This window comes from Carassius gibelio, chromosome B16 (genome assembly GCF_023724105.1).
Source record: "Carassius gibelio isolate Cgi1373 ecotype wild population from Czech Republic chromosome B16, carGib1.2-hapl.c, whole genome shotgun sequence".
NCBI classification, from domain to species: Eukaryota; Metazoa; Chordata; class Actinopteri; order Cypriniformes; family Cyprinidae; genus Carassius; species Carassius gibelio.
Genome location: NC_068411.1, coordinates 26465273 through 26475807, shown reverse-complemented (window position 1 = coordinate 26475807; position 10535 = coordinate 26465273). Strand labels below are relative to the sequence as shown.

Sequence of the window (10535 nt, the reverse complement as noted above, 5' to 3'; positions counted from 1 at the left end):
TGCAGCTCTACAGTGTCTAGTCATATTTGTATAAAACACTGACCCTTTTTCTGACATTTGAACACAAAATAATAATTTCTGTTTTAAAGGAAAATATATAGCCAGAACTAGATAATAAACTAGCATTTTGTTAGTTTTGCTAGCATTTCTGAGATTTTGTGAAAGAGCGATTTCAGCTCAAACGGTCTTAGATGAGTGTTTCTCAATCCAGCTCCCGGGGGCCCCATAGCGCTGCACCTATTAGGAGTCTCACTAATCTTACACACAAATCAGGTCATGGAGCCTCTAATAATGAGATGAGGAGTTGAATTAGATGCGTTAGAGAAGGAAAACATCTCAATATGCCGTGCCTCAGGGCCCCCAGAAGCAGGATTTGAGAATTACTGTGGTAGAGGAATAAGGAAACACTGTCATGAGTCAAGCTTTTTCAGGCATATTTCTACGAGCACATACAGGTTTTAGAAAAATCCAAAGACAAAGTGTGTGAGTGCAGACATATAAACCATAGGTAAACAGTCCATCTTTGCAGTGCATTCAGCAAAACAAAAAAAATCCCAAATAAGCAAATAAGATTATATAAATCAAGTCCTGTCAGACTATCTGCTAATAAAATAGTGTCATTTAAAATCACAATCTTCGAAACTATACACCTGTAAGTAACTGAACATGGATTAATCAGAATTCTACTTTTGCCACCTAGAAATGTTTTCAATGATCTGCAGGTGTTTGAAAGTAGTAACGAATCATTTACATTTTAAAGGGGTCATGGGATGCCCAGTTTCCACAAGTTGATATGATTCTTTAGGGTCTTAATGAACAGTCTGGTTAAAATTTCTCAATGGTAGTGTAAAACAACACCCTTTTTACCCTGTCAAAAATAGCTCTTTTCAGAGCAAGCTGTTTTGTAGCATTTTCCTTTAAAGGGGTCATATGATAGGCTGCAATCTACACTTTGGACAGTCCTGTATGAATTTGTTTTATCCTAAGGCTCATGCTTAAATTTTTTAAATTAGAAAAAACTAAACTGTGTCTATATATAATTAAATAATTGTGACTTTCATATCACAATTCTTATTTTATTTCTCGCTATCTCATAGCTTCATTTTGGCATCTTTCTGTATTCAGAGCTACTTCTGGAACTGAGCGACTAAATGTTAAATGTTAAAAATGATAATAGAAAAGTATTTTGACTTTCTGAACTCACTGAACTGTTCTTTACCTCTGTGAGGTTGCTTGCTTGCCTAATTTCCTCTCCTTCTAAGCAAAGACTTTATGCCTTAGTGAAAGTCCATTTAAAAATATTGCTCTTCTTCTACCTTCAGTTTTTTTTTCAGCTGACTTTTACACCTTAAAATAGCAATGTGGTCTGTTCTCACTGTAATCAGAATGTTCTTTATAATTGTGTCCACATCCCCTATTATAACCACATGCTGTACCTTATCCCTAAACACTCACTCTCTAGCTCTTTCACAACCTATAGTGTACCTAGATATCATCATAGCTGTGCTTCTGAAACAAAACTAGTACAAAAATATTAACATACCATATTATAAGGGCAGCACTGCAAGAAACTTTCCACATTGCATTTTTATAATACTCAGTATTTTTAGTTGATGTTTACCAATGCAGATAACGGTTAATACAGTATATGGAACCTTAAACTGTAAACTAAAATGTTACCAGTTAAGAAAATTACATTTGCAAGAAATTAGATACACCAAGAGAAAAAGTATATTGAATATAAAAAGATATTATGATAGTATCATTATAATTCAGTTCCGTGCTGCTGTCAGAAGAAGTGGCATTAGCAGTAAGTGTTTAGTAGTGGATACTGAGTAAGAGAGCAGTCAACTCAGAGTGGTTTGAGGTTTTTTTACTCTTCCTTCCTGCTGCGCTCAAGAAGGTCAAATCAGAGGAAGTGTGATTCAGTCACTTGCTGTTTCGGTAGCTGATCAGAACAGGTTCCTTACCTTAAAACATCCGTTATGATGGCAGGATTGTTTAGGATCTGGATATTTAAGGTCCTCCTCTTGGTATTGACGGATCCATCTCAGGCCTCTCTGCGTCCTCGCATGTCATTCTCTCAGGGTAAGTGAAGCTCAGTTTGATAGATGATAGCGAGACATATTTTACTGGTGCAAAAACTCACATTTATAGATGTGCATGTTCAGGGCAAAGTATAGATAAATACAGGTGTTCTAGTAGACATCCTTAAGCAAGAAACTGGATTTTATCAGTCAGACTGCTCTTAATATCAGTCATTTGTAACCACATTTCTGTCAGAATGTTTTTATTGTTAGATTTATTGTTTTCAAACCTGATGAAGTAGTTTTGTCATGCAAATCTGCTCAACTTTGAAGAAAAGAATTCAGTATTTTCTATTCACGAATCACAAGCGAAATCTTTGCATTTGATTCACATGTAGTAAATTGAAACTCATTTCATAAATATGACCCATGTTCAGATGGCCAAATAGCTCAGTCATGTTGGGCAAACACACATTGTGTAAGTTTTGTAATCTTTCTTCTTTAAATATGTAAGTTGTGGCTTTGTTCATTTTTCGCTTTGTTGTTCTGCAAATGCTTGATGGTCTAAATGCTGCTTGCTTGAAACCACCGCTGACCGTTTTATCTGCAGCACACGCTCAACGGTCTGCTGCTGCAGAGAAGCATGTCTTAAGACTGTGGTTAGTTTTTGCTTTAGAGTACACCAGTCATGATTGAGGACAAGTAGTTGAAAGACTTTTCTACAGATCGATAAAAGCCATGAAATGTCAGGATTTTTTTGACAATGTCAGGGGTTTTACGTATGACTAATTTGTTTATTTATTTGGAAGAGGAACTGTTTTGAAACTATTCTGAAATGCACTTCCATTTACAATAATTATTATTATTTAGAAAGTAATATTATTTAGAAAGGATACATTTAATGAATTAAAAGTCAGACATTGAACATTTTGAAATAAATGCTTTTTTTTTACTTCAAATAATCTTGAAAAGAGATTTCCACAATGGGTTTCAGCATTGCTAATAATAAGAACTGTTGCTTGTGGAGCAAATGATAAAATTTGGTTTGGTACACCACACTGAGGTTATTTAGTGGCTATGTACGTTGTCATGTATCAGCTAATATAAATGATGCGTTCTCTAAGAGAGTTGTCTAGACGACACAGCAAAATCATATAGTCGTATTTCTGCTTGTCTGTATGTGCAGTATTGCTAAACCTCAGCTCATTGGCCTTGCTTATTTCCTCAGATCAAAAAGAGGAAAGGAGTGTCAGTCTTGTGGTTTCATTGCTTAAACGTTAATATTATCACTGTTTAAAGGTCAAAAGCAAACAGAGATGTAAAAAAAACAAAAAATCATTTTTATGTCTTTTGCCAGTCTCTCAGAAATGTAAAACTGGAGGGGTGGTTGTTGTTGTTTTCCACAGGAAGCTCAGAGCGTCTCTTGGTCATTTACCACAGCTCTACTGTGAAGAACACCAGCACTCTGCTGCTCAGTCCTGATGCTGACACACTGTTTGTTGGTGCTCAGGATGCTCTGCTATCTCTGGACGTCAGTCAACCTGATAATATTACACTCAAAGACAAGGTGAGAAAGATTGTGTGAACCTACTGGAATATAGTGCTATATATTTCAGATTTCAACTCTCTGAAATTCTGCCATGAAAATCACCCTAGACGTGGAGGGGAAATTCCATATAGAAGTTACTGTTCAAATTTTTACGTTTTTACAGTTGGAATGGGCAGCATCTCCACAAAATATGAAAACCTGTACAATGGCCCAAAGGAAGGTATGTAATCTACCTTTACTAACATCATCCTGGAGCTTTAAACTTCCTTCACTGTATGTATCGGTCAATGGCAAATTATTAAGCTGATATATATATATATATATATATATATATATATATATATATATATATATATATATATTTATATATATATACATATATATATATATATATATATATATATATATATATATATATATATATATATATATATATATATATATATATACACACACATTTTTGTTTACAAAGTATATATGTGTGTATTGTGTACATTTATTTTATATATATATATATATATATATATGTATATATATGTATATATGTATATATATATATGTATATATATATATATGTATATATATGTATATATGTATATATGTATATATGTGTATATATATATATATATATATATATATATATATATATATATATATATATATATATACACACTCGTGCATGTATATATCCAATAATTTTTTTTATATATAAATATATGCATGTAAATACATGTAAATATTTTTCAAATATATACTGTATGTATGTGTATTTACAGTATATATACATAATTAATATACACAGTACATATAGATTTATTTATCAACATTGCCATACCAGGAATATTTAGAATTGTAAAATATATTTGAATAAAAAAAACAATTATTAAATGATAACTATTTCAGTTTTTACAGTATTTTTTATTAAATAAATGCCACCTTGGTGGGCATTAGAGACTTTCAAAAACATAAATATTTGTATTATTCCAAACTAGTCCCACCTAAAAAAAAAAAAAAAAAGGTTTTGAAATTGAAAACAATCTTCAGAAATGTAAAACATTTTCATGATGGAAAATTAGCATTTTTTAAACGCACTGTATGCTTACTCTGTTTTTGACTAACATAAAAGATGGACAAATTAAGACGAATTGGAATCATGTGATTGACCTCATTGCCATTAACATGATTGCAGATTTTTACAAGCTTCATATTTATCGTAACATACCTCTTATTTTTTATTTTTATGCTCGTCCTTAACAGGATTGTGGAAACTTCATTAGTATTCTGCAGTTTTTCAACTCTACACACCTTTATGTCTGCGGGACAAATGCCTATAAACCAAAAGCCCTTATCATAGTAAGTTCAAATACATAAATTGCACAGATTGATAGATGGGAATTTGTTCTAACACATTTTCTCTGTTTTAGTCAGCAAGTTCTCTGAGAGCAAGCAGAGACACAAAGGATGCCAAAAACTGCTGTCCCTCCAGCTCCAGCCAGAGGAACACAGCCACTATTGTTGGTGAGAGGGCAGAAACACCTTTTGGAATGACCTCACCTGATCTAGTGCTCTCACACACTTAACTGTGATCTCTCTGATAGATGAAGAGCTGTATACAGCAACCCAAGTTGGCTACTTTGAGGAGAGAGTGATATCTCGCTGTTACAGCAGAGGAACACGCAATAACTTGGAGCTTGAGACTGTACCAAAATTGCTACAGGGTTTGTATATTTTTTCCTCTAAATTAATGCTGCCATAGTGCTAACATATACAAAGCTTGATCTTGATGGCCTAGTGGTTATATGGGCCTGTAACACAAGTTTGAGGATTGAATTCATGAAAGGGGCATAATTGAGTGAATTATCCCATTTTGGTTTGTTTTTCTCATAGAACCTGATTTCATAAGTTCAACACATGTCGCCAGTGAAGGAAAGATCCTGCTCTTCTTTACTGAGGTTGGGGACTTGATTGAAGACTCATTTCGGAGCTCTTTTACTGTGTCTCGTGTGGCACAGGTCTGCACGGTGAGACTTCATTTTTCTCCTGTTCTGAATCAGAATTAAAGAAATTACAAAGACTGGATTATTTGTCAGCAAACACTACAACAACTAAAAACACTGAAGTGAACTTTGTGTTCTGTTTAAAATAAATTTCAGTAGCTAGGGTTGCTAAATTATAGATATTCTTTTTTTTTTTTTTTTTTTTTTTTAAATGTTTTTACAAAAGGGCATTTTGAACAAACTTAAGGGGGGGGTGAAATGCTATTTCATGCATACTGAGTTTTTTTTACACTGTTAAAGAGTTGGATTCCCATGCTAAACATGGACAAAGTTTCAAAAATTAAGTTGTACGTTTGAAGGAGTATTTTTGTTCCCAAAATACTCCTTCCCGTTTGTCACAAGTTTCCGAAAGTTTTTTTCGAGTATGGCTCTGTGTGACGTTAGATGGAGCGGAATTTCCTTATATGGGTCCTAAGGCACTTCTGCCGAAAGAGCGCACGCTCCCGTATAGTAGAGCAGTGACATTCACTGATCAGAGCGAGAGACCGAATTGTCACAAAATAAGTGTGTTTTTGGTTGCCAGGGCAAGACAACCCTGCACAGATTACCAAAAAAAAAAAAAAAACAGCATTAAGGGACCAGTGGATGGAGTTTATTTTTACAGAGCATCAACAGAGTTTTGCAAGTGTTTTTGTTTGTTCCCTGCATTTCGAAGATGCTTGTTTTACAAACAAGGCCCAGTTTGACGCCGGATTTGCACATCGTTTATTTCTGAAGGATAATGCAGTCCCAAGGAAAAAGGGTCACGATCATGTGTTGGAACCGCAGGCGGTGAGGAAAACTGCTTCAAATTTCTCTGTGTTGTTAACTTAGCTATCGGCGTGTAAGCACATCAAGTAAACAACATGCGATGTTGGCATAGAACTGCACTTTCCGAATTTACAGCTTAAAAAAAAAAAAAAGAAAAAGAAAAAAAGACGACATAAAGTGGAACTTATTAATTTTCCAAAACCGCTAAGCAAATATATACAGTTTCAGTATATACCACATAGAGACGTCGTTGCTGATGCTGTTCTTGTTAAATATCAGCCTCTGTATCTGATTCTGGATCATAAATATACTGTACGCTGAATCTGACTGTTAGCCATGGTTTGTTTTGGATGATGGTTTTTTTCCTCACGGTAATGTCACAGCTTCCAAACACTCTCAAAGCAAAAGCCTACTCGCGCTCGTGATTCTTTAGCTCCGCCCACACGTCACGCCTCCAGCCGGTCGTGTTTTTCAGGGAAAAATCGGTACAGACTATCTTTCTCTTATAAATATAATAAAACTAAAGACTTTTTGGATTTATGAAGGATGCAGTACTACTCTATAGGTACTCAAGATTAACAGGAGATTGAGTGAAAACGAGCATTTCACCCCCCCCCCCCTTTAAGTAGGTCTATATAAAGTACTAAAGTACTAAATCTTTTAATTATTTTTTTTAATAGAATGACATCGGAGGAAGCCTAACCTTACAGAAACGCTGGACATCTTTCGCTAAGTCTCAGCTGGTCTGCCAACAAGGGAATGAGCTCCTGTTCAACAAGCTGCAGGATATTTTCAAGTTGTCCCCGATGAATGAAGAATCTCCTGACAACACCCTTTTCTACGGAGTCTTTACCACACAATGGTGCCGATTATATAAATCAAACCCACCATCATGATGACATATATTCACTGATCCGAAAGTTCATGTGAGGTCTGTGTAAACATTTACTTCCCATCTCTCTCTGTCTCTTTTAGGGCATATTCATCTGTTCTGTCAGCAGTCTGTGCTTTCAGTCTAACAGATATTAAAGCAGCTTTTTCAGGGGATTACAAGACATACAATTTGAATGAAAACCACTGGACACGTCAACCAAATGTAGACGGTAAAATCGGCAAGGTAACACAGACCAAGAGAGCCAAAAGTATACAGTATATATGTTATATGCAAAGAGACACAGTAATCTTCTGCCAATGGTTTAATTATAGTAACAAATTAAACTGGGACCGGAGTACATATTTTAGCATTCAGACAGTGATACACAGCAGATTTAACCACTGTGTAACAAGATTTATCTTGTATCTTCACAGTGTGGATTATTCAACGACAATGACCATGTGTTAAACATTGTAAAAAAGAGCTTCCTTACTGAAAAAGTTGTGCGTCCTGTTGGGAAGAAACTGATTTTCTCCTCAACAAAAGAGCGGTATAGCCATCTAGCTGTTCAGAGAACTCAAGCAGCAAATGGACACAACTACACCATCCTTTACCTGCTCACCGGTACACACATAGATTACTGATTTAGTTATCACTTCTCATGTTTATTTGTGTATGGCCTGATGTCCCTTTCTGTGTTTTCTTCAGAATCTGGCTTTCTTCATAAAGTCGTACTGCTGGATAAAGGTCCTCATATCATTGAAGAAATTCAGATATTTAAGCAACCACAATATGTGAAAAACTTCCTTCTCTCTACCAGCAAGGTTTTTTTGTCTTATATCTTATTGTGAACGATTTGAATGTAATTTTTGAGACTAGTTTTTTTGTTATAACTCGATCCTCCTGTAATACCAAACAGAGCCATAATTTATTCCATTTATAATGGGATTAAGTAATGGTCTTTGTGAATTGTAGGGTGTGCTGTTTATCAGCGCTTCTGAGGGTGTCTTCAGAGTGCCTGTATTCAATTGCTCAGTTTATCCAAACTGTGCAGAGTGTGTGCTGGCACGTGACCCGTTCTGTGGATGGGACTCAGAGACCAGAGCCTGTGCTTCTGTGTCCAGAATGGGGTCTAACCTGTGAGTTTCTGTTCTGTACTAATATCTGAAAGATCTTGGACAGTCATACTCATCACTAAATTGGTCAAAAACCACCCACTTAAAAAGTAAAGATCTGACACAGTGTGATTTTTTTAATTATTTTTATACAGTTGAAGTATTTTTTTATTTATTATTATTTTTGATTTTGTTCGTTGGCAGGGCAATGTTAAAAATGTTCATGTAAGTTTTTTTTTCTTCCAAAATTTAATTTAATTTTATTTTATTTTATTTATTTATTTATTTTTTATTATTTAAATTAACATGAAAACATAAAAAAGTAAATAGTTAGATTTTATATATTCATTCGTTTTAGTATTAGCAAAAAACACTGTTCTGATGGAGATGAAAAGTGGCACTTTTTCCTTTTTTTTTTTTCTTTTTTTTTTTAGTTGTGCTATGATCTGATACTGCAGATACCTCACTACTATTACTATCTTTTTGTGTCTCAAACACAGACGACAGGACGTGGAAAGTGGAAATGTCAGTGAACACTGCACAGAGTTCAAAAATACTCCTGCTACAGGTTAATACGTTTTCTGTGTGATTGACATAAGCAACCTCTTTGTCACTACATGGTGTTTATTGGTGAAGGTGCCAGATTTTCCATTTATAATCACCAACAAGCAATGGAAGTTTCATGCTTAATGTGAAATTCTAGTATGACATTTTTTCAGATATTTAAAAATAGTACATTTTACTAAAACTGACTCACCTTCAGGCCATCCAAGAAGTAGATGAGTTTGTTTCTTCATCGGAATCGGATACTCTGCAGTGAATTTGTGCCATTATTATGGGCTGGTATTTTAGTTCAAAGTTTTAAAACCCCTTAATAATGAAATTGTTTTATACAAGCATGCAGCTTTTGACTTTACAAGATGTTAACTGGAGTCTTATGTGGACAAGATTACTTTATCAGCTGTTTGAACTCTCATTCTGATGGCACCCATTCACTACAGTGGATCCATTGGTGAGCAAGTCAGTTCTGATGACGAACTACTCCATTATGAGTTTAGTTGCACTGAATGTGTATCTGTAATATTTGATAAAACTTATACCTTTGTCTTTTTTTCCAGTGAAACGGATTGCCCAGTTAAATGAGATTGTGGTTCTACCATGTCACTCGAGGTCGAGACTGGCTGAGGTGACTTGGAGGTTTTTGAACAACAGCATCGTTCCTCAGTTTCCGTACATGCAGTGGACAGGCAACAGTCTTGTTTTCATCGTAACTCCAGAGACCGTGAACACCTACCACTGCGTGTCTGAGGAACTGGGCTTCAAGCAAATCATTGCCACCTTCGCTGTAACTCTCCCTGTCATCCCTCGTTCTTTCCCTTCATCACATCAGCAACCGGACGTCAACCTGGACTTTGATGAGGGCACAAAAACAGAGCCCATTCCTGATGACTACACAACAATTGAGTTTGATGAATCTGAAGCTACAAAAGGGGAAAAGAAGGATGCATTTATGACAGCAGACAGGACCAGTGAGAAAAAAGACAGGACTAATCATCAATCTACTGAAAACATGAACACTGCAGGAAAAGACGATGTTTACATTGCACAGAAGAGTTATTATACTGAAATGGTTGTTTTTTGCCTTTTGTTTGTCATTTGTTTTTTTGTATTCATTGCTTTTGTGGTCCTTTGGAGGCGCAGCATGAGGTGCAACAAAACCACCCCTCAGAAACAACCTAAAGACACAGAATCAGACAATATTTGGCAAACAGAACTGGAAGAACAGAAAAGCTGAGCCCGGAAACCAGCAGGATCTATATAGAAAGATAACACAAACTAAAGATTAATTCTGGACCGTTATTTAGTTTGAAAAAATAACAATGTGATCGCTAGAACGTTACCCCTAATAATAATTTGATTTTATTTATATTTTATCATTTTAGGTTATCAAATGTTTTTTTCAAAACCATTGTTCAGTCAACACTGAAATCAAAATTAAGATTTTTTTTTTTAGGATTTTATGGTAAGTCATGAAAAAAATGGCTTGTTTGTTAAAAAAGGCATATTGCATAAGTTGATGATGTTTTTCACTATGTATAAATAAAAGAATAAAGACTTTATATATGTGTGTGTTACAATACATAAGATAACGCCTTTTATTGG

At 35.0% G+C, this 10535-nt stretch overlaps 1 protein-coding gene across 1 annotated transcript; it reads left to right on the top strand.

Annotated features, from left to right (window-relative positions):
• Positions 1-1912: 1912 nt before the first annotated feature.
• Positions 1913-10502, top strand: LOC127975471 (semaphorin-4A). Its single transcript, XM_052579593.1, has 14 exons — positions 1913-2088; positions 3434-3594; positions 3740-3796; positions 4834-4929; positions 5001-5094; positions 5175-5294; positions 5464-5597; positions 7064-7245; positions 7359-7500; positions 7692-7881; positions 7966-8081; positions 8233-8396; positions 8873-8940; positions 9491-10502. Exons 1-14 carry the CDS (start codon positions 1986-1988, stop codon positions 10165-10167), a joined length of 2304 nt encoding a protein of 767 aa, XP_052435553.1. The 5' UTR covers positions 1913-1985; the 3' UTR covers positions 10168-10502.
• The last annotated feature ends 33 nt before the right edge of the window (positions 10503-10535 follow it).